Source organism: Callithrix jacchus, chromosome 18 (assembly GCF_049354715.1).
Source record: "Callithrix jacchus isolate 240 chromosome 18, calJac240_pri, whole genome shotgun sequence".
NCBI lineage: Eukaryota > Metazoa > Chordata > Mammalia > Primates > Cebidae > Callithrix > Callithrix jacchus.
In genome coordinates this window covers 28,012,084-28,036,787 of record NC_133519.1, presented here as the reverse complement: position 1 = coordinate 28,036,787, position 24,704 = coordinate 28,012,084, and the positions used below count along the sequence as shown (strand labels likewise).

The window sequence follows — 24,704 nt, the reverse complement described above, 5'->3', positions numbered from 1 at the left end:
GAACCCAGGAGGAAGAGGTGGCAGTGAGCCAAGACTGTGCCATTGCACTCCAGCCTGGGCAACAAGAGTGAGACTCCATCTCAAAAAAACAAAGAACAAAAGCAAAACAAACACACTCCTCTCGCTGTCATGGGCTCCCTAGTATACAGTGTTTCTCTCTAGACGCAACCAGGAGCCAGTATCTCCTTTCCCTCTTTCCCACTTCCTACCTCCTTTTCCTTCCTTTCTCCCTTATTTCTTTCTTCTCTTCTTCCTTCTTTATCTTCTCTTGGTTTCACCTTTCCCATTTTTGAAGACAGCACTAAAGAGATTCTCATCTTCTTGCTTCATAGGAATGTGAAGTAGCTAAGGCAGACATCTCAAGTCCGTAACCAGGGGGTGGTGGGCAGGCCGAGAGGTGGCAGGACGTTGCTTAAGACGTATCAGTAGCCACAGTCTTGCCTTGATTGCGAAAGCAGGAAATCAGTTTTTCTGTGAGATGGACAGAATACAATCCATGCCAGTTGTTATGCTTCAGAAAATCAAACCAAGTTGATATTACAGAAACCCAAAATTTGTCAAAACGTCCTAATTCAAAACAACAGCTGTCTGATTTCTATTAAAATACTGCAATTCAGTTCTCAGCCGAAATGCTACTGGGTGGAAAATAGCCTGGAGATGTCTTTTTGGGAACTTGTAAATTAAAATAACATTCTATGAAAATGCTTTTTCAAAAAAGAAACTTCCATTCATATCTTCTTTGGTTAAAAAAAAAAGAGCCTTCTGACCAGTATGATGTTGACTAGTATTTTTGCTGAGCTTTGGTGTTTCTGGTCTGCAGTGCACACTCACTCACCCACGCGTGCCCTCTGGTGTTTGGGTGAGGAAGTACATAAAAGAAACGCCCTGCTTTTCCTATATTCCTTCTTTCCCTCTTCCCTCTCTCCCTCTCTTCCTCCTTCTCTCTTTCTTTCTGTCCTCTATACAAGCACCAGTTTCCTTCCCTTCTTTCCCTACTGGGTATGCATCCAAGGCCACATACTTCATATGTAAGAAACACAGCTTTTTGGTTTTATATCAACTTAATGTCAATCATAAGCCCCTGTTCTACTTAGGGCGAGCTCCTTCCCCAGGGCTGTATGTAAATCGGGTAGTTTCCCAGTGACAGGCATTGGGGCCCATCTGGCATTTCAGGTAGCTTTCCAGGCAGGCAAGTCACCCTGGTTTCTCTGTGCCCTCCCATCTCTCCACATTCCTTTGGAAGCCCTCCATCTCTGAGGAACTATCTGCCCATCTAGACTGTTCATATCCACCACTTTTTAGGAGCCTGCCTGGGAAATGGGGGCCCAGATTCCCTTCCTCTGGGACCCACCTAACACCCTGCTCTTGTCTCTAATGGGTCTGTACTTTTAGAAACAAAGGTCAGAAGGCCCCGTGACAGGGAAGAACAGAGCCTGCCACCTGCTTGAAAGGAGGAAGAGAAATGGGAGGTTATGGAAGGGGGAAATATAAACTGATATCTCAAAAATTACCTTGTCTCAGTCATGTCTTAGTAATAACATTTACCTAACTTTCTACATACAGAACTCGACCCTCCCAGAAATCTTCGTCCATCTGCTGTGACGCAGTCTGCTGGCATATTGACCTGGACACCCCCCTCTGCTCAGATTCATGGCTACATTCTGACCTACCAGTTCCCAGACGGCACGGTTAAGGTACGGGAGATTCCTTGTCTTTTCTCCTGGTGCCTTCTCTTGTGTATGCGAAGCAACTAACTCGGCCAGTCAGCTCATTTGCCGGCCTCAGGGCAACCTGCTAATCTTTGTCGATCATATTGCTGGTCGTACACCTGCCCGGGTTATTTCGTTTATTGTTAGTCTTCCCAAATAAATGTAAGTTCTATGTTTGTCTGTTCCATTTATCACCGCATCTAAAGTGCGTAGGACAGTGCTTAGTACATGGTAGACGTTCAATACATATTTATTGAATGAATTCATTAACCCTCATTTCAAGGGTTATACCTCCCCTTACAATCTGAAGGCCAGCAAATTTTTGAAACCTGTCCCATTGGAAAATTATTATTTTCTCTCCTTGCAAATGAGGAAAGAAGGGAGGAAGGAAAAACAGGAAGGACACTTAGGCTCATTTGCTATCTTAATTAGTGCTTATGACCGCACTAGGAAGGTTAGCCCTATGTTTATAGAGGAAGTAAGATGGTTCAGAAGGAAGTTTATTGAAATACCAACTGTCTTCTTGTCTCACAGATATCAGTGGCCAGTTTTACCTCCCCTATTAATGTCTCCTTAGCCCGGCATTGCCAGCCTGTCACTGCCAGCCTTGGCTATAGTTAGAGCCCCCATGTGTATCTGAAGGCCAAAATCTCCCAGAAACTTGGCCAGTGATCCTGAAGCTGCAGTGCTGGGTGCCGGTTCTCAGCTGATGCTCCCAGTAGTGCTGACTCTCCATAGCATGGCTCTCTGGAGAAGTGGCTGGGACCCACTGTGATTCTGGGCTGCCAGGGAGGCTTCGGAGACACGAAACACTGTGCTCTCAGAGAGTTTCTGCCATAAGCACCAGGGAATGCGGTTGACATCTAGGGTGCTAGTGGGTGATAAACTGAGTCACTGGCTGTGTACTTTCTCTCTTGTTTGGTAGGAGATGCAGCTGGGACGAGAAGACCAGAGGTTTGAGTTGCGAGGCCTTGAGCAGGGCGCTACCTACCCTGTCTCCCTGGTTGCCTTTAAGGGTGATCGCCGGAGCAGGAATGTATCCACCACCCTCTCCACAGGTAAGATGGAATCCTGTACTCTGAACGACTGCGCAGTGAGAACCAGCATTGGAGGGGCTAGCAAAAGATCCCAGGGACGAGCAAGTGGATACAGAACTATTGATTTCTCTAGGCGTGGGGAAGTGGAAATGGGGTTACATGTTGAAAAGAAATCCACCGCACAGTGGGGAGACTAAAGAGAGGAGTGAAAGAGTGTTATTTTGTGGAGGAGCTGAACTGGAGGCGGAAGCGATGTGAACTTGACCTTTTTTCTGGTACATTTGGGGAACTGATGAGAGCAGAGAGAGAAAAATAAGATATGAGTGAAGAGTTGAAAGAAGCAAAAGTAAGAAGTTATGCAATAATTTCCAAACAAAATAAACGGCCTTAAAATAGGGAGCAACTCCACCTCGTTCTTCCTCGCCCTGCTTCTAACGGCGCTCTCTCTGCTTGGCTCCCAGTTGGTGCTCGTTTCCCACACCCTTCGGACTGCAGTCAGGTTCGGCAGAATAACAATGCTGCCAGTGGTCTGTACACCATCTACCTGCACGGCGATGCCAGCCGGCCCCTGCAGGTGTACTGCGACATGGACACGGACGGAGGTGGCTGGACTGTGAGTCACACAGAACCCCGGGGAGCTCTGTGTAGGGCCTTGTTTCTCAGGCCGGGACGCCGGTCATGGGTGCTCCGGAGAGTGTTTGGAGCCCTGTTTCTCCCCCAGCCTTGGAAGAGAGGAGTTTTGGTGGCCTGTAGCTGTTTTTAGAGAGATCCCGATGTTACAGGAAAGGGGTCCCCATCCAGATCCCAAGAGAATGTTCTTGGATCTCATGCAAGAAAGAATTCAGGGTGACTCCACCGTGCAAGCAAAAGCAACTTTATTAAGAAAGGAAAGTGGTGACAGTGCAGCTGCTCCATAGGCAGGGTAGGGCGTTTCTGAAAGTAAGAAACACATGCGCCATACGTACCATACTTGTTTATGTATAGGATGAAAAAAGATCACGAGGGGATCTGCTCTGTTACAGGGTTTTGTGTTAGAGAATTAATTTTCTTTATTACCATATTTTGCAACAATCAGTATTATGCAATCTTTATTTATTTATTATTATTATTATTTTTAATTTTTTATTGGATTTTAGGTTTTGGGGTACATGAGCAGAGCATGTAAGACAGTTGCGTAGGAACACACATGGCAGTGTGCTTTTCTTTCCTTCTCCCCTTCACCCACATTTGGCATTGCTCCCCAGGCTATCCCTCCCCACCTCCCCCTCCCACTGGCCCTCCCCTTTTCCCCCCAATAGACCCCAGCAAAATTAGGAATGCTTCTGTTCTCAAGATATCAGGATATCGGGACATTCCTAAGTCTGGGTCTGTTTAGTAAACACTGTCAATCTGTTTCTCCTTAACCATAAACATCTGGAGGCTAGGAATACCTAACTTTCTGGGAATGCAGCCCAGCAAGTCTCAGCCTCATTTCCTTAGCACTCTCTCAAGATGGAGTTGCTCTGGTTCGAATGCCTCTGGCACCAACCCACTGTAAGGAGAGAGTCTAGTACCTCACCCCTGTCCTAGAATAGGTGTGGTTAGACTAAGGCTGATGACTAGGAAGGCTTGTGGGTTGATCGTGATCTAGTCATGCCCTATATGTGTGTGTTACCTATATTTTACCTTCTTCAAAGCACTTTTGCACACATGACCCTCACACAACAGCTTTAGAGTAAGTGAGAGAGGATTGTTTTTCCTGTTTTACAGATAGGGATAGTGAGGCCCACTCTCCCAGAAAGAAGTGCCTGGGCTAAGTCATTTAAGAATGACAAAACTGGGACCATATTTCAAGACTCCAGCCTCCTAACTCATTGGTGTCAATGAGTTCATCTCAGGTCATCCAAGATGCACATGCACAACCTGTCTGGGGAGTGCAGGCCTCTGAATTGGAGCCCATTGTCCTAGTTCTGTACTCGGGCTGCACAGTGCAGAAACAAGACCTTTGAGGCTTTGGTTGGAAAGACTAAAGCATGAAAGAGGGAAACTCGGGTAGTGCTCTAATTGTCCCTCTTCTATGCAGATGTTTTATTCTCTTGGGCCATTGTCTGCCTAAACCACATGACAGCTTCTTTGATTGCATCAGCCTGATCCAATTATATGATAAGCTGCTTTTGAGGGTTGCAATCTGATCCTTCCATCTCCCCTTACCCCTTTCTCCCTGTGCCTGAATGATAAAGACTCTCACTGCCCCAAGCCAGCATGCAGCCTTAACCTGCTGTGCATCTGCAGCTCACTGTGGGAAAGAGAAAGCATGATCTCATGGTGCTCAAACCACATTCATTTACACATTCACTTAGGGGCCTGGGAAACCAAAGATACTTGAGCAGCCATGAATAAAAAGATACCATCTGATGCGCAGCAATGAAGAAAACTTATCTGCGCAGCGGCATCTGACGACTAGACAGGCAGTAATTGGGTAGGCTGGGGGAAATTCCCAATTGATTTATAAAAACGACAGAACAGAATATAACATGGGAGGTCTTCTACCTGACCAGACCCATAGGACTGTACCTGCTGCTTTTCGTTAGTACCATTGTAAGGCTAAACCTTCTGTCCCTTGAGGCCTGCAGCCCAATTTCCTGCCTTTATGCCTGTAAATCACCTTTGGCAGGAGGTCTGTATTGGTAAGTGTGGCCTTTTTGTGAGCCAAGCTCCCACAGAGAAGGAAGCTTTTGTCTGGGGCAACGTTTAGAAAGAGATCTGTCAGTCTGTCTGCCCTGGAATAGCCATGACTTATTGCACAAATATTTATTGAGTGCCTACTATGTGTCAAGCACTGCTTCATGTACTCAAGACGCAGCAGTGAACCAAACTGATGAAAATCCCTGCCCGCAAACAGCTTGCCATTTACAGCCTCCTCGTGCAAATGACCCCTCCTCAAACACAGAGGTCGGTTCCGAAAATAATAACACCACTCTGCGTTCTGATTCTCCCCAGCCCCAACCCCACCCCAAGTCCTGTTTCCTGAGCCAGACTTCTGGGGGTCATGCCTGAACTGAGGTTCTGCGGGGTTTACCTAAAGCCACGTGCTCCAGAGAATGTGGAAACTTCCCCACAGAACATTTTACTGACAGTTGTCATAGGTTTTTTTGGGGTGGGTTCAAGAGTCCAGTGCTTTGTCACTGAAGGATGACCTATAGTCCATTTCTCTGTTTTATTGAGAACTTTTAAAATCTTTTTTTTTTTTGAGATGGAGTTTCGCTCTTGTTACCCAGGCTGGAGTGCAATGGTGAGATCTCGGCTCACCGCAACCTCCACCTCCTGGGTTCAGGCAATTCTCCTGCCTCAGCCTCCTGAGTAGCTGGGATTACAGGCACGCGCCACCATGCCCAGCTAATTTTTTGTATTTTTAGTAGAGACGGGGTTTCACCATGTTGACCAGGATGGTCTCCATCTCTTGACCTCGTGATCCACCCGACTTGGCCTCCCAAAGTGCTGGGATTACAGGCGTGAGCCACCGCGCCCGGCCCTTTAAAATCTTTTAAAGGTAATTCTTCTTCATTCCAAGCATCAGGAACTCAATTTGAAGGACAGGCCAGAAGAACTGTGCCCTGAGGTAAACTCTGCCACTGGTGAGAGAGCCTAGAAAGAAAATCAGGGAGCCCTGAAATGTCTCAAATATTGCCATCTTTGTTTTCCATCTTGAAAGTCTTAAGGACTGCGTTAGAGGCTCTTTCCACAGATGCTTAAATGCAAATTTGACTTTTGTCTCTGTATTTATTCTTTCAGGGCATTGAGTAAGTTCTAGAATGCAATGACAACTCTAGTATAGAACCAGACATAGAGTTTTTTTTCCCCCTTTGAAATTTATTTGGTAAGGGGATTTTATGATACCCAAATAATTCATTATAGGGTGTTTTCTCTCCTGCCCCAATCTCCTGAGTAGCTGGGATTACAGGCACACACCACCATGTCCAGCTAATTTTTTTGTAGTTTTAGTAGAGACGGGATTTCACCATGTTAACCAGGATGGTCTCGATCTCTTGACCTCGTAATCCACCCACCTCGGCCTCCCAAAGTGTTGGGATTACAGGTGTGAGCCACCGCGCCCGGCCATTCATAGGGTGTTTTCATCTCACAGGATGGGAATGGATTAGATTTTGAGTGAGTCAATTAAGGCTGCCTGATCAAGATGTACAAATGATCCCTGTGAGTCAGTTCCTTTGGAATCTGATATAAAAAAATGCAAACTAACATTCATGGAGAAATCATAATAACTTATTACATCTATATGTACCAGCCTCTGGCTTAACTACTTTATTATTTTACTATGATTAATGACCTTGCTGAAGCCTCAATTTAAGCTCCTGACAGAGACGCTGTTAACATCTTAATCTAACAATTTAGAAAAGTGAGACTTGTCAAGGTGCCCAAGGACACAACTAGTAAGTATAGAGCTAGTTCTGGTTGAAAACGGTGATGCAAAGAGCATCCTTCCAGAATCATTTCTGGAAGCTTCCCTTGCTCAGCTGAAATATTGTTACACACACACACACACACACTCCGCTGGAAAGCTCCTATCCAGCTTGGGCACTGGGTTCATTCATTGGAGACAGAGACCAAAATTACCTTTGTAATGCATCTGTCCTAGGAGGGCAGGGCTGGATTTGAGCCTGACCCTGTGGCGGGAACGTGATTTGACATGATGTATGTGGAGCCATACATCAGTGCTGCATCTGCCCTAAAATTCCACTGTCCATGGTAGAAGAAGAGTCCCAAGAAAGGGGTTGGACCAGGCACCTTGCTAGGAAGTTAGCAAGTTCTCAGAGTCTTTGGAAATGCTATTTGGGAAGCAGATTCAGTAGGGCTGGTATCTTCAGACTTTCTGACTGAAGGATAAGACTTCTCTGTGGTCTTTGTGTCAGTGATTAGCTACAGGACTTTGGCGACTCATGTTTCTGGACTTTCACGTCTGTCAATGGCATCATAAATATTTGCTCTGGGGGCCAGCACTCAACAGGTGTTCACAAAATGAATAAATGTGTGAAGAAAAGCGAAGGGAGCTAAGAAGGAAATAAGGCATCTTTAAAGGGTGGATACTTGAGCAAAGGGGAAAGAGAACAATGTTAATGCGGCGTTAACTGTTTGCCATGATCTTTCCTACATTCTGTTCAGCAGCTCTTGCCCATTTAGAACATTTTTATGTGGTGTCTCATTAGTCCTCCCAGCAGTCCTACGAGGTAGACTTGACTCTTCCCTTCCATTCCTGCTTTACCATGAGCTGGCTGAGGATTGCTGCCTCAGCAATCCCCACCCATCCCCTACCCAGGAAGTGGCTGTGGTCTGACTTGGATCCATGGCGCCCCACTCCTCAGCCAGCAAACATGGATGGGTGGTTTGAAAGGAACTAAATGTGAACTCCCACCTGGAGCTTTCAGCATTGCTGCAAGCAACCTACTCTCTCCTCCCTCCCTTTCTCTTTCTTGAGAAAAATATAAAGAATGCACAAATACCAGGCAGTGTACCTTATAAATTCAAGATAATGTGTTTTACTTCAAGGCACATGCCGTGAAGTCTAGTGGAAAGGAAGGAGATTAGATTTTGTGTTGGGGCTTCTGCATCTGAATGAATCCAAAGAAAAAATAGGCAGAGAGAGAAACGCAATTCCAGTCTTAGGTTAGTGGGAATGGTTCCTGAGGTTAGCTAGGATGGCGTTCAGCTTGGCTGTCAAGGTCATGTGGAATTAGATGTATCATCAATTCCAAGTGTGTGTAGATACTTTTCAGGTTTACTTCCTATAAAAGAATCCAGGCCGGGTGCGGTGGCTCAAGCCTGTAGTCCCAGCACTTTGGGAGGCTGAGGCGGGTGGATCACGAGGTTGGCAGATCGAGACCATCTTGGTCAACACGGTGAAACCCCGTCTCTACTAAAAACTACCAAAAAAAAAAAATTAGCTGGGCACGGTGGCGTGTGCCTGTAATCCCAGCTACTCAGGAGGCTGAGGCAGGAGAACTGCCTGAACCCAGGAGGTGGAGGTTGCAGTGAGCCGAGATCACGCCATTGCACCCCAGCCTGGGTAACAAGAGCGAAACTCCGTCTCAAAAAAAAAACAAAAACAAACAAAAAAAAGAATCCAATTTCCTGTGACTGGAACTGCCTTCCTTCTCCAAACAGAGGAATTCTTGAAAAGAAAGCGGTCCACACTTTGGCGAATAGCACCCAGCTCTGCCTCCACTTTCTTGCTTCTCACTCACTCTTTGGCCCATTCCAGTTTGACTTCTGTCCATATCTCACACTGACAGCCCTCGCTAAAATCATGGTGATTTCTGTGCCACTAAATTCTAGGGACATTTTGGCCTCCTGTTCCTAACCTCTCATCAGTACTTGACACTACTGACCACACTTTTCTCCTTGTGGCTTTTGTGATTCCATATTTTTCTTTCCTTTTTTTTTTGGAGAGGAGTTTTGCTGTTTCACCCAGGCTGGAGTGCAGTGGTACGATCCTGGCTCACTGCACCCTCTGGTTTCAAGCTGTTGATTGAAACCCTCGGTCCCATGCCTCTCTGTACTCATTAGGATGGAATGGACCATGCTGCGGTAACAAACCAACTCCAAATTCCGGAGATTGAACAAACACAGTATTTTTTCTCACGTGCGCCACCTCTGTCAATTTTACCTTCTGTCCGCTTCCATCTGTCCTCAGGGAAGCTCTCAACCAAGCTACTATACTCCTGATTCTCCTGCCTCAGCCTCCTGAGTAGCTGGGATTACAGGTGCCCGCCACCACATCCGGGTAATTTTTGTGTTTTTAGTAGAGACGGGATTTCATCATGTTGGCCAGGCTGGTCTCGAACTCCTGACCTTGTGATTTGCCCACCTCGGCCTCCCCAAGTGCTGAGATTACAGGCGTGAGCCACTGCGCCTGGCCCATGATTCCATAGTTTTCTAGTTTCTTTTTATTTATTTATTTTATTTTTTTGAGACGAAGTTTCGCTCTTGTTACCCAGGCTGGAGTGCAATGGCGTGATCTCGGCTCACTGCAACCTCCGCCTCCTGGGTTCAGGCAATTCTCCTGCCTCAGCCTCCCGAGTAGCTGGGATTACAGGCGTGCACCACCATGCCCAGCTAATTTTTTGTATTTTTTTTTTGAGTAGAGACGGGTTTTCACCATGTTGACCAGGATGGTCTCGATCTCTTGACCTCGTGATCCACCCACCTCGGCCTCCCAAAGTGCTGGGATTACAGGCTTGAGCCACCGCGCCCGGCCCTCTAGTTTCTTTTTATCTGCTTCTCTTGCTCCTTCTCTCTCCTTAATGGAGTCATCCTTCTTCGTTATACATATTGGATGTCCTCAAGGCTTGATTCTAGGGCATTTTATCTTTTCAGTTCCCATTTTCTTCCTATATGGTCTCTTTTCCCCATAACTTCGTTTTACCCTCTGGGTCCCATGCCTCTCTGTACTAATTAGAGTAGAATGGACTATCCTGCAGAAACACACCAACTTGCGATTGAACAAACGCAATGTGTTTTTCTCATGTGAACAATGTGTTCTTCTCATGTGAACAAGGTGTTCTGCAGGCTTGGCAGCCAGTTATAAGTGTGACTCAGGGATTCAGGCAGTTTCCATCTTGGTGGTTCTGCTGTTTCAGTGTGCGGCCTTTCCCACGGCCCTGTGGCACATGGCAGTAGAGGAGAGAGTGTAGAGAACCCACCCACTCTCTTATGCTCCCACCTACAGCCTTTTGGCTGCAAATAGTCATATGGCTCCAACTTAAATGCAAGGGAGGCTGAAAAAGGACATCCTTCTGTGTTTCCAGAAGAAGAAAGTGAACTGGGACTTGGTGAACTCCTAACATTGCCCAAGACACACGCCTACCTTAGTAAGTCTCACCTAGACCTCTCTTTAGAAGTCCAGTCCTTACATCCAATTGCTCGGTTGTATCTTCTTTCACCAGCATAACTCAGAAATAACTCACACTTACCACATCCCTAAATGAGCTCATGGCCCACTCATAAAACCTGTCCTCTCTGAATCCCCCATCTCAGGGAAGAGCTGAGGGAAGAGTCATCTGCAAGCCCAAACCACGAGAAACTGATCTTACCTTGACTTCTTCCTCTTTCAGTTCCACATTCTGTCACCACGTCTGTCAACTTTACCTTCTGTCTGCTTCTGTCTATCCTCAGGGCAGCCCTCATCCAAGCAACTGTCCTCCTCCATCTGTACTCTACAGTGGTCTTCTAATTGGTCATCTCACTTCCACTCTTGCCCCTGGCCAGTCCTTTCCATACACTACCGCTAGAGAGGAATCTGATCAGATCTCATTTCCTGCTTTAATCTCCACAGTAATTTCCATCGCTCTTACCTGGGCCAGCGTCTTCAACAATCCCTTTTGAAGGCTCACCAGGATTGACTCTTGCCATCTTCACAGCCTCCCTTTCCATTCCTTCCTCAGTCCCCAGCAGCCCCAACATTGGCCCCCATGCTCTTGCCTGACCACCCCTACTCATCCTGCAGCTCCGCCATGTCCTGGGGTGGTTTCTTGGCTCCTCCATCAGGTCCTCCTGTTCTATGCTCTCGCAGCTCTGTTTCGTCTTTCCCTCATAGCCCTTATCACAGTTTTCACTGAATTTTAAAAATTATTTAATTTAGTGATTTCATTTACTGAACTAATAGCTCCAGGAGGGCAGGGACCATTTCTGATTTATTCACTTTGCACACTGTGTTGCATATTGCCTAGTACGTAGTAGACGCTCAGTAAATATTTGTGTGAACTTTTTTCTCTAAGTATGAAATAATTGCTGTGTTAAGAATCAGGTGAATTAAAAAATAATTCCTACCCTCAAACTATTTGAGAAAAGGGGGACAAAGATGCCATAAACATAATGTGCCCCAGTCGAGTTGAATGGAAGTTGAAAGTTACATGTGAGAGCTGGTGAGGTCTAGAATGTTTTGCCCTAGACAACCCACACTAGCAACTGAATCATACAAATAATGGAAAGAACTGAAATTTCTTGAGTGCAAGAACCTGCTCTGCTTTTGCTCTACATATCTTACTACCTGGCATACTACTGTACATATGAAGAATGCTTATTAATATAGTGAATCTACTGACATAAAAAAAATGCTTTCTAAAAAGAAAGGCATGCTGGCTGGAGGAAGGCATGTATGAGCAGGCTCTTGGTCTCCTCTTGTCTCCCAGCACCTGTGTCTGTTTGGAGGGTCAGAGTGATGTGTCCATTTCCCTTCTCAGGTCTTCCAGAGGCGGAACACTGGGCAGTTGGATTTCTTCAAGCGATGGAGGAGCTATGTGGAAGGCTTTGGGGACCCCAGGAAGGAGTTCTGGCTTGGTATGATCTCAGAATCCAGGAGGCTGGGGCTGTGGGGGTGGTTTCTCCCATGACAAGCTAGCTAGGAGGCTTAGGGAAGCTCACCACCTTCAGGGAGAGGCCCCAGTGGCAGGGGCACGGACGACTGTACCAAGCAGGGTGTTGGTGGGCGGGTTGATGGGAAGGCTCCCCTAAGCTCTGAACTTGTTGAAAGGTAGGATGGTCACAGGGGTTTTGTGCTGCTCTAAGCCCTGCAGGATCTGCTTACAGCCTCAAGCTCTTAGAAGCAACAGTAGTAGAAAAACAGTTCAGTGATTGGGATGCTGGGCCATTACTGGGAGGTCACTCTAGCAGTCTCCAAAATTCTGTTGGTGATGCAAGACATTGCAGGCAATTTTTTCCCCTTTTCCCTCTGCTCTCTCCTGGAGCAGATGTTCACAGAGAGTGAAATAGCCAAAAGCGTGAATTGGGAAATGAAGAATTAAAAAGTCATAATCCTGACACCCAGTTTCTCATAGAGTAGATGATGTTTGTGGTTTGCTCAGTACAAAATCTCTTTGGGGATCTGAGGATGTGTTGTTGACCGGCTCTTCTACTTGGTGAGATAAATGGAAGATAAATAGAACTGCTTCCATTTTAGAGGGTGGAGCCAATGGAAGCAGATTCCTTCTGGGGTTACCCTGCCTCCCCCCACTGCTCCCTTCCACAGGACATGGTCTCCACACTCCTTAGCATGACTGTGAGCCCCCAAAAGAGAAAGTGCTGAGACTGGCCTCGAAAGCCTCAGATGCACATGTCAAGTACTCCCTCGCACACCAGATGATTGATTGTTGGAATTCCATTTTTTACCTTTAGGACTTGACAATCTACACAACCTCACCACTGGCACCCCAACACGGTATGAGGTGAGAGTGGATTTACAGACTGCCAATGAATCTGCCTATGCTATATATGATTTTTTCCAAGTGGCCTCCAGCAAGGAGCGGTATAAGCTGACAGTTGGGAAATACAGAGGCACAGCGGGTGAGAAAAAATGTTTTCTTACTGGGGGGTCTCTTGCTGTCTGTTTTGTAAGGATTGGCTTGCCGTGTGCCACTGATCTGAGGGGGTGGAATATTGTTCTATGAAGGTGAATTGTTCTCACTGATAGTGGAGGCCCTACTCTCTGTGGGGGGTCAGGAGTGAACAAGTAGTTAAAGCAGCCCTTGATCACCATAAAATTGTACGCTATACTTCAACCCGCCTCCCAGTAAAAACCCTCCTCTTGTGCTCCCCAGTTCAGGCTGTCGTACATTAGTGGATGAGCCCGTATTCTGAGCAATTTCTCGACACCTGTCAGTCTTTCATTTGGCTTCAGCGGCGTGGCCGTCATCTTTGCCTGCGCAGAGCGTGTGTGTGTTTGTGCGTGTGTTATTACTTGAGCTTTCGGTGGTACTTTGCTATAAGAACCAGAGCAATGAAAGTGCCGATTCAAATAACAAGAACTGTAGGTCTCATTAACTTAATACAGCTGTGACAACACAGAAATGAGCAGTTCATTGGAAAGCGAGGGAACCTTTGGCCTCTAGTAGCCACTCATTAGAACTAAGGCAGTTGCTGGTAGGTTCAGTTGTGAAGGAAAAGAGTAAAACTAAGCAACATGATTGAAATGCTGGAATGATACCAGTAAATATTTTGTTTAAGAGGGGGAGGTGTGGTTATTGTTTTAATACTAATATTTTAAAACCTGTATTTTTGGTTTTTAAACCCTAACAAGTAAGTCCGTGTTTTGACTTTGGTGTTTTTACGTAGGAATGTGTTACCAGCCAGATTGACTGTATAAGATATGGCGGTGTCTCTCCCTAGACTTAAATGTATATAGGTGAATACAAATAGAAGGTAACTTTCGCAGAGCGTCAGCTAAGGGGTAAGACACATAAAGAGCTACAGGAGTGTGGAGAAGGTGGGCACACGGAGGACGAAGCAACTGCAGGGAGCCAGATCTGCAAGGAGGGGGAAGCTTAAGTGGGAGAAAAGAGAGAGCTCTCCAGCATGGGGGCTTTGGGCTGAGCAGAGGCAAGGATACTGGAGTTTATCTCACTTCCTTACTGGACTTCTCAAGATTGTCCACTCAAGGACCCCTGATGGCAGAAGACCATGAACAGAACTTCTGAGTGTCTGGGGCCATGGTCTGCAGTGGCCAACTATGCATGCAAACTTTGAGATCTTATAATTTCATTTAAAAGGAGGCACATGAATTTTGTATTTGTTCTTGTTTCCCAGTGCCTGTCTCAGAGCCTGGTACAGAGTAGGAGAGTTTAAAAAACAACATTTTTAGGAGAACTTTTCTATATACATAATCTTATGGATGTTTAGTATCTTAAGTAGTTCCTGAGATCCAAATAGGTTCCATAGGGGTCAATAAAGGGGTCAGTTTGGTGACACGGTGACATGGGAGGAGACAAAGAGGGAGGGGTAGGCATCTACCAGAGTAGGAGGCACTTGGGCTACAGACACAGGAAAACTTTTTCAGGATTCTAAGTAGGGATTGGTTGGGAAAAAGTATGCAAAGAATTATTTCAAGGAAAAGACAATCCTTGAAAAAAAGGCATTGCAACTAGACGAGCCCCACACTGCCTTTGGATGCTGCCCCTTCTTTCCTCAGTAGTCCTGGGTCTCCATGGGCTGGAGACAGCCTGTGTTACATGTCCATAAGTATAACATAGTCATGCATCGCTTAATGACAGGGATACATTCTGAGAATCCTTGTTAGGCATTTCATCGTCGTGCAAACATCACAGAATGCACTTACACAAACCTAGACGGCAGAGCCTGCTGTAGACCTAGGTAGATGGTGTAGCCTATTGTGACTAGGCTACAAACCTGTATAGCATGTCACTAAATACTGTAGGTAACTGTAACACCATGGTAAGAACTTATGAATCTAAACATATGTAAACATAGAAAAGGCACGGTGAGAATATGGTATAAAAGATAAAAAATTCCTCTGCACAGGGCACTGACCATGAATGGAGCCTGCAGGACTGGTGGTTGCTCTGGGCGAGTCAGTGAGTGGGTGGGGAGTGAATCGAAGGCCTGGACATTACTGTACAATCCTGCAGACTTTATCAAACTGCACTTAGTACACTAAAGTTATTTAAAAATGTTCTTTCTTCATGAATTAGTTATCAACCTTAGCTTATTGTAACTGTCTTACTCCATAAACTTTAGCATCTTTTTCAATTTTTGACTCTTGGAGTAACACTTAGCTTAAAACATAAGCACATTGTACAGATGTACAAATTATTTTTTGTTTATATCCTTATTCTGTAAGGTTTTTTTTAATTAAAATTTTTTTTTATTTTTTACTTTTTAAACTTTTGTGTTAAAAACGAAGACACAAGCACACACATTAGCCTAGGCCTGCACAGAGTCAGGATCATCAATATCACTGTCTTCCCTCACATCTTATCCACTGGAAGGCCTTCGGGGCAGTAACACACCTGGAGCGTCACCTCCTGTGATAACAGCGCCCTCTTCTGGAACACCTCTGAAGGACCTGCCTGAGGCTGTTTTACAGGAACGTCTTTTTTTTTTTTTTTTTTGATAAGTAGTCATACCCTCTAAAATAACAATAAAAAGTATAGTATTTTCACGTAAGCCAGTAACAGAATGATCATCACTATCAAGTATGACTTACTGATTTACTGTCCATAATTGAATGTGCAAGACTTTTGTATGACTGGTTTAGTGCAGTAGGTTTGTTCACACCAACATCACCACAAACACGTGACTAATGCATTGGCCCGTGACCTTACGACAGCTGGGATGTCACCAGGTAATTTCCAGGTTTATTGCGATCTTAGGGGACCGCTGTGGTCTGTGCAGTCCGTTGTTAACTTAAACGTTCTTATGCAGTGCATAACTGTATAAAATAGACAAAGACAGTTATAACACAACTGGGAAACACAGATGGGCATTCATGTGATTATGAGGATATAAACTGAATGAGCGGGGATCTCGAGATGCTGTTTTGTATGACTAAGCACAGGGCCCATATCCTCCCACCCCATCTCTAAATGAGATCAGACTGCGTTCCTGACAGCTTATTCCAGGTTCTTCCAACCCTTTGGTGTAACTGAGAGCTCACATTTCGGTCTCTCTCGGAGCACTTGGGCCTCTCAGTCCACGTGGAGCCCATCTGCTCATTTCTTTGGTTTTCAATACCCTGTTGATCATGGCCATCAGTTAGCCTCAGGCTTTCCTTCCCGGGTTAAAGAGTGCCAGTCAACACAGGTTCGTTTGTGGGACCCTCCCTGGACACAATACGAAGCTGGGTGTTTTCTTTGGCCCCTGTGCCTCACATCTCTCCCTGAAGTCCAGTGCCCTCCCTGGCTTCCTGGTCATAGACCTCACTCAGGCCTGTCCTCCCAGGCCACACATTTCCTTCTCTCGACCATTACAACCTGCCTTTTCTGAAGCCTGTCTTAAAATGATCCGGCAAATGAACTGATGCCAATTGGAAAGTGACTGAAAGGGAGTCAACGGAATTGGGAATCATTGTCATTCTCCTTGCAGGTATTTGCATGTGTTAACTGCGATGAGGGGATAATTCTTGTTCTAAGGTTCAGGTCAACCCTGCCAGCCAGTAGAGGAAGTATTTTTTTAAATAGAATATATTTTTTAATAGGAGACTTTCACATAGCATTTAGGCAGTGATCTAGTCTTCCCATGTGTACTATCATTCCCACTTTTAAATTCTGAATTACAATGGTGGGGTTAGTGGGGTTTTAGCATTCCTTATGACTGCTGATTGGTCTATGAGGAGGGTTTCAGAATTTTGAAACCTCCTGGCTATTCATGTCCTGAGTGCGGAGGCACTGTTTAGAGGTCAGGGCATTCAAATGGAAGGTGAACATTTTGATATCTCCCTGCACGCACCAGCTCTCCCCAGCTTCAATCTTCATTTTAGCTCTGATTAGAACTGACATGTGTGCAGCCTGGCAGGAATGTGTGGCTTCAGGCTTGCTCCCTACTCAGACCGTCCAGGTGGGCCCTTAACTTTTGACTTTCACTGAAGTCGTAGAAGAAAGCCCATTTTACCTTCAAGAAGTGTATTCCAGCAAGGTAATGATGTGTAAATTTAGTTTCTGATTCTGAGTCTTCGAGTGGGGGCAGGGAGGCTATCTTATGAGCTCCATCTTTAAGATGCTATTCATCTGTTTAGAGATTATAATGATTATAATGAAACCATAAAGAGCTAGACATTCATAATGAATCGAATGTCTAGCTCTTTACGGAGTGAATTCTAGGGCTAACCAATTACCTACAGCCAAGTTCAAGTTCTACCTGCATGGGCCACAGTGGGGCACAACCAGGGGTGGGTTTCACCCTGGGGGCACTTGGAAATGTGACTGGGGAGCTCTGGAAGCCTTTAGTGGGCTGGGGCCAGAAATGGACTTTTAAATGCTGGCACTCGAAAAAGAGAAAAAAATTAATGGGTACGTAGATGAAAGGGAAAGCTAGAAATGGTACAAATCATTTTTACTCATCCACTCCTAATCCCGAAATAGAAGGCATTCAAAGGGGCCGGGCGCGGTGACTCAAGCCTGTAATCCCAGCACTTTGGGAGGCCGAGGCAGGTGGATCACGAGGTCAAGAGATCGAGACCATCCTGGTCAACATGGTGAAACCCCGTCTCTACTAAAAATACAAAAAATTAGCTGGGCATGGTGGCACGCGCCTGTAATCCCAGCTACTCGGGAGGCTGAGGCAGGAGAATTGCCCGAACCTAGGAGGCGGAGGTTGCGGTGAGCCGAGATCGTGCCATTGCACTCCAGCCTGGGTAACAAGAGCGAAACTCCGTCTCAAAAAAAAAAAAAAAAGAAGGCATTCAAGGTTTACACACGCAGTCCTGTGTCTGTGTGTGGCTGACAGGGGATGTGATGTTAATGGCTTCTCCTGATCTGAGAAGGTGCAGCTGCCTGGGCCATCCTTCCTGTCCTGGTGAGTGCTAGAGGGGGAGAGTGGGTCTCAGAGTGACGTTTTGATGAGATGGATGGTGACCAGCTTGAGCCCCTCTGAGTGTGGGTGCACACCTTTCATGGGCCCCTGCCACCAACCCCTCCGGTCCTCACTCTCACTCTCTCACTCTGGACATGAGGATGGCTTCAGTTTCTAGAAGATAGAAAATCCCTCTGCAGAAAAAGACCTCCCACCTTGGGGTGAAGACCTGCTTTACCTTTCTTTATCCCAGTACCCAGGTTTAGATAATCACAAACATGTCTTTAAGAGAGCCTCTGCACAGTTTCTTAGAAAGCAGCCCTGGAACCTTCTGTATAAATTAGGTAAGCTGTGCTCATTTAAAGAATGTTACTAAGGGAGACACTGCAGGTTATTTCAAGCTGTGGTTAACTTTCTGTACGAAATCTGGAGGGAGGAGGCAATGTGTATGACTAGCATGACAATATACCTTTCTTGAATTGGAGAAAAATACTGTAGATAGACCTGTCTGCTGCCTCCGCATGGAAGTGGCCTCTGTGGGCCCGGCATCCTCCTGCTCTTGCTGGGTGAGGCATAAATGAGTTGCTGGTGAGATTGCAGACGTGGAGGGGCAAACGGAGACCTTCCCTTTCAACATAAGTCACCAACTCTGCATATTTACCCCATCTACTCCAACAGCGTTTTTGAGAGCAAGAGCCTCCTTATTTTTGTGTTCACAGAGCCAAGCATGTGCTGCTCCATAGCAGGTGTTCATTGAGTAAATGTTTCCTAAAAAACAAATGAGTGAAGTTGTAGACCAGAGGTTCTCACACTTTAGCCTGCGTCCGATTATCTCAAGGGCTTATAGAGGCCTAGATTGCCAGGGCCCACCCTACAGTTTCTGGTTCTGTAGGTCTGGGCTGGGGCCAAATAATTTGCATTTCTAGCAAGTTCCCAGGGAACGTGGATGCTGCTGGTCTGGGAACCCCACTTGAAGAACCATTGTCAGAGATGGCTCCCTCTTGCTACCGTACAAAAAGCCCCTATTGAAACAAGGAAGCCACAGATGGATTGGTGTCTCAGAAAGAACCCTGGACTTGGAATCTCAGGACAGAGACTTGAACCCCAGCCCTGCTGTTTGTGGACTGTGGGACCTGAACACATTCCTAGAGTCTAACCTTTTTGAATTTGCTTCCTCATGGGACCAAGAGCTGCCCTGTTCACCTCACAGTGTGGCTGTTAGTGAAATGAGAATGCACAGGTGAAGATTGCTAATCTCAGAGCTGAGATATAAACGTCAGAATCCTTATTGTAGGAATGGTGCTTGATTAAGCTTGCGATTGATATGGGCCCTCGTTGCCTTTTATGAGCTGAAAAAGAAAGCTTATAAAAGGATGATAAATATGATAGGGAAACAGGAGGCATACAAGTAAAATAATTAAAGCAGTTTTCCAGATGGGATGTAATGAAGCACTGAATTTTACATGTGTCCTCAGAAGGGCTCTGGAGGTTCAGGGGTGCTTGTATGTAGGGGTGTGTCTGTGTATGTGTGTGTGTGTGTGTGTGTTTAGGGGTGTGTGGTGTGTGTTTAGGGGTGTGGGGGTGTGTGTGTTTAGGGGTGTGTGGTGTGTGTTTAGGGGTGTGTGTGTAGGGGTGTGTGTATGTGTTAGGAGGGTCATGGGAAGACCAATAAGGAGAATCTTTCTTAGGAGTGGACTTAAGCTAGGCTTTGAAGGAATGGTTAGGATTTGGACAGATGAGGGCAGAGAGAAATCCCATAGAAGGTGGGCTGGTCCAGAGTGGAGGGTGCATAGTGGAGAGAGTGGGACGCAAGATTCTGCATAGGGCACAGGCCTGCAAGGCAAGGAAGAGGAATTCACCTTCATGTGGCACGAAGTGGACTGTTAGGCCTGAGATGATGAAAACGGACATCTAAGCTCCAGAGAGAAGGCGGTTTTGTTAATATAGACCCAGGATGAAAGAAGGCCGAGGGTGGGTGTCATGGGAGTAGAGACATAGGGGTGTAAGTGAGTGATCTGCAGGAGAGATGGCTTGAGAAGGGGAATGAACGGATTGTCAAACATGGCTCCAGGTTCCAGGTCTGGGTGGCAGGAAGAAGGGTGGTCCCAAGGCAGAGGTGGGGAGAATGGAGAGGGTGCTCTTGTGTATGGGGTGCTCAGGGACTTGGGGGCAGTAGTTATGTCTGGACATTTGATCTGACTGGAGCTTACAAGTGAAAACACTATGAGGACTGTTGGAGAAACAGGCCTGAAGATACAGGCCAGGAAAGAGAACCTGTGTCATGCTCCCATGTTGGCTGTTTTGAGAGAGCGGTGACTACCTGTGACGTATGACTGGCTGGATCCTTGGTATTTTCAAGCCTAGAGATCTTCCTGCTGGCTCTTGTTTTGAACATCTTGGTGGCTAACCCTGGGCTTCACCTCCATCTCTTCTCTCCTGCAGGGGATGCTCTTAGTTACCACAATGGATGGAAGTTTACAACTTTTGACAGAGACAACGATATCGCACTTAGCAACTGTGCCCTGACACATCATGGAGGCTGGTGGTATAAGAACTGCCACTTGGCCAACCCCAATGGCAGATATGGGGAGACCAAGCACAGTGAGGTAGGTGACAGGTGAACGTCTTTCCTTTCCCAGGGCGTACCCACATTCAGCTTCCAAAGGGAGACCCTGCAGGCTAGTCTGGAAGCTACTCTCCTTCTGAAGCTTCCAGTCGAAGCAGTAGAGCTTCTCCTCCAGGCTCCATGACCTCGAGGTCGTGGTCTCCCCTTCCTGATGGCCGTGGCCCTGCTTGTTCTGCATTCCCAGTGCTGCACACTTGCCTGGGGGCAGGGACGGGGAAAGCCTGGCTGCCCACTGCCGTGTAATGACAGATGACGTGCAGCACACACTGTCTCATTTCACTAGTTCACACATGGATGCTGCCAGCTTGGGCTGCTGTAACAGAATACCAGACACCAGGTGGCCTAAACAACAGACTTTTATTTCTTACAGTTCTGGGGGCTGGGAAGTCCAAGATCAGGGTACCGGCAGATTTGGTTCTTGGTGGGGACGCCCTTGCTGGCTTGTAGATGGCTGACTGTGGCTGGGCATCCTCACATGGTGGACAGAAAGGAGTTCTGGTCTCTTCTTTATATAGGGGCATGTGTCCCATCATGGGGGCGCTTGTCCCATCATGGGGGCTCTACCTCATGGCCTCATGTAAACCTAATACCCTCCCAGAGGCCCCCTCTATATACCATCATGTTGGTGGGGGATGGTTAGGCCTTCATCACATGAATTTTGAAGAGACACAAACATTCAGTTTACAGCAAACACTTCCTACTTTTTTCCAGTTGTTCTCCTAGTTGAACAAGAGCTATTTCTTGACGCCAAGCATGGTGCCTCATGCCTGTAATCCCAGCACTCTGGGTGACTGAGTTGGGCTGATTGCTTGAGCCCAGGAATTTGAGACCAGCCTGGGTAACATTGTGAAACCCTGCCTCACCATAATTCCTGGCTAATGCAAAAATTATTACAAAAAGTAGCTGGGGATCATGATGTGTACTTGTAGCCCCAGCCTCTAGGGATGCTGAGGCAGGAAGATCGCTTGAGCCTGAGAGGTTGAAGCTGCAGTGAACCATGATCATGCCACTGCATTCCAGCCTGGGTGGCAGAGCAAGACCCTGTCTCAAAAAAAAAAAAAAAAAAAAAAAAAAAAAAAAGCAATTTGTCTCAATCCTTTGATCACCAGGAAAACGGTCTTTTGTGCCTTAGGTCAGATTTACTTCGCCCAAAGCCTGCCCAGAACATTGTCCTAGACCACGGTGGGAGTGTGTGCACCCAGGGCCAGGGGTCCAGGAGGGCTCCTCTCCCCGAGTTGCTCTGAAACTGTCCCACCTGCTCTTTCTCAAGCCTCCACCGGCCCTGTGCATCATCCTGACTGCTTGACAGCTGCAGGGCACTCCTGCCTGCTCCCTCACAGTTTCTTGAAAATTGCATCTTTGCCTCTGCTCATCATTAATCCTCTCCCCTCCACAAACCCTGAGTCCCCATCCTAGGTTTCCACAGCCCTGATCCTAAGCTTCCAGGAAGCCTCCTCTTCAGAACTCGCCTTGTACCAATATTACCGTAAATATTAGCACATCCAAAGTCCAGGTACATTTTGATTACTTTGGCCCTGACCAGGCTTCGGGGACTCCCAATCCTCATGTGATTTTTCAAAGGGAAGAAGAAATTTTCCTCCAGGGAAGCTGGGGAGGGTGGGCGCATAAATCCTGGTGGCAGCCTGTGGGCCGACTCAGGAAAGTCTGGGATAGGAGATCAGATATTGGAAATGAGCAGCCAGCATGCCCTGAACCATCCCACGTTTGCTAATAAAAGACATTCATCTGGTTAATGTGCTTTTCACAGTCTGCAAGGCATTTAGCTTCTTGTTTATTATTTACCTCACAAATTAAAATACATAAAATTGGTCACTTGGGCTTTTATTGGCCAGGTTGCAAGGTTATTAAGTGAATTAAATATTATTGCACTCACCAGTCAAAAGACATAAAACGGAATTTAGTTTTCAGCGGACTATTTGTTACCCCAGAGCTAAAATCTAAACAGTCTAAATTGAAAATGATTTTACACAATTGGCCAATTAATATGTTTGTTTTTGCCTTTAATTTTTTGGAAAGGAAAAGAGTGAAGCAAAGATGATTTGCTCATTGCCTGTCCGGGTTGACCCCTGTGTTGTCTCTGTGGCTGCTCTCGCCTCACCCACCTCCTGGGCTCACACCCCCACGCTCCCACCTTAGAGACCTCGGCTTCCGAGTCTTCCAAGTCCTCAGCCCGTCTAACCCCAGCAGAGGGTGCCTGTGTCCGATCCTGCCCTCCCCTTTGTTCTCATCACCACCTGTCCCTTTCTCTCCCCTAAGCAGAGAGAAAGTGGTTTCACTAGTAAATAATCCCTTTGTGGCCGGGTGCGGTGGCTCACACCTGTAATCCCAGCCCTTTGGGAGGCCGACGGGGGAGGATCACGAGGTCAAGAGATTGAGACCATCCTGGCCAACATGGTGAAACCCCATCTTTACTAAAAATAAAAAAATTAGTTAGGTGTGGTGGCACTCGCCTGTAGTCCCAGCTACTCGGGAGGCTGAGGCAGGGGAATTGCTTGAACCCAGGAGGCGGAGTTTGCAGTGAGCCGAGATCGTGCCATTGCACTCCAGCCTGGCGCCTGGCGACAGAGCGAGACTCTGTCTCAAAAACAAACAAAAACCAAAAACAAATAATTCCTCTGTACCATAACCCAACCTGCCCTCCTCCCAAGAGTCTTTTCTTTATGTGGCTTTTTTTTTTTTTTTAAATGTAGGGGGTGAACTGGGAGCCGTGGAAAGGACATGAATTCTCCATCCCTTACGTGGAATTGAAAATCCGCCCTCGTGGCTACAGCAGCGAGCCTGTCCTGGGCAGAAAGAAGAGGACGCTGGGAGGAATGCTGCGAACGTTCTGATGGCCCATGTGAACTTTCCTCGCAGGAGACACCACCAGCTGGGGGAGCACGGGGCGGGGTGGGCAGTGGTGACTGGGGCTGGGAGTGCTCGGAGCCTCTGGGTCTGGGATCGTCTGATAACCCACAGAACAAATCATGTCACCAAGCTTCAAACCATGGAGGTTCCTTCCCTCTCACCTGCATTTTTGCCCATCTTTATGAGGGCCTTGAAAATCAAAATAGTAGTTGCGCAGTATGCGTGGGAAAGACAGTGCTGGAACTGGGAGGTTTCTCAGCTTATCTTCAGCAGCAAATATACTGGATTAGGGCAAGAAAAGGAATCGCCCAGCACTTCAATTGGAAATCTCTGGAAATTTACATCTATCTATAGCAGAGGAGGGGTTCTGATGACTAGGGGGGGTGGCGGTTACTGCTGGGACAACCGGACCTTTGCCACACCTCCTTTCTCACTGGGTTTTGAGGAAAACAGTATGGGGTTATGGAGAAGAATAAAAGGGGCCGAGACAGACTCACATTTAGCTAAGTTCTAACTAGTATCCAGCATGCCAGAGACCAAAGCTGCCGCCTTACTGCTATTTTTAAGCGCCCTCTTTTCAATCATTTGCATAATTGTGTCCATAGAGCTGCATATGTTGTGAATAAATTCTCACTCATTTCAACTTTGAATAATTTGACTCTCTTGATAATTGGTTCCTCCCAAAGACTCTTCTGCAACTCCGTTTTGTGCCCACCAGGACTCTGACTCCCTGCTTTCCCCGCCCCGCATGTTGGAGCCCTGGGTTTTCTGGGAGTGCTCAGCACTGGGAGGCTTACTGTTGATCCCACACTTGGCAAGGTCAGATCCTTTTTGCTTATTTTCTGCCATTTTGGAGGGTTTTCTGTAGCAAAGTCAGTGACCAATGAAGTAACTTAAATTCCTATTGAAGAAGAAGAAGAAAAAATAAACCACTTGATTAAAAAAAAATTGCTTTGCGTTATTTTCCTCCACATAAGTGCACTTGAATTCTAAATTTAACCTAAGTGCAAATGGGTACAATGTGCGCGTTGTAATGGAATTTGGTTGGCTGTGGCCTCTTATTTGCATGATGGGAAATGACAGTATTTCGAATGCAGAAGTGAGTGCACGGAAAGGAGGGTGAATGCTCTGAAAGCTGCAGCACCCCTCCAGGGCCAGGGTGTGGTCTATTGC

General features: G+C 46.5%; 1 protein-coding gene across 2 annotated transcripts in view; it reads left to right on the top strand.

Moving 5' to 3' along the window:
- TNN (tenascin N) overlaps positions 1 to 24,479 on the top strand; it is a 67,897-nt gene extending 43,418 nt beyond the window's left edge. For both annotated transcript variants that reach the window (XM_035279593.3, XM_035279594.3), the window contains 7 exons: positions 1,564 to 1,694; positions 2,635 to 2,767; positions 3,208 to 3,359; positions 11,980 to 12,076; positions 12,911 to 13,078; positions 20,480 to 20,643; positions 23,375 to 24,479. In XM_035279593.3, the coding sequence (XP_035135484.3) occupies positions 1,564 to 1,694; positions 2,635 to 2,767; positions 3,208 to 3,359; positions 11,980 to 12,076; positions 12,911 to 13,078; positions 20,480 to 20,643; positions 23,375 to 23,515 (986 nt within the window). In that variant the 3' untranslated portion in view covers positions 23,516 to 24,479. The remainder of the gene's footprint in view (positions 1 to 1,563; positions 1,695 to 2,634; positions 2,768 to 3,207; positions 3,360 to 11,979; positions 12,077 to 12,910; positions 13,079 to 20,479; positions 20,644 to 23,374) is intronic.
- Positions 24,480 to 24,704: the final 225 nt, after the last annotated feature.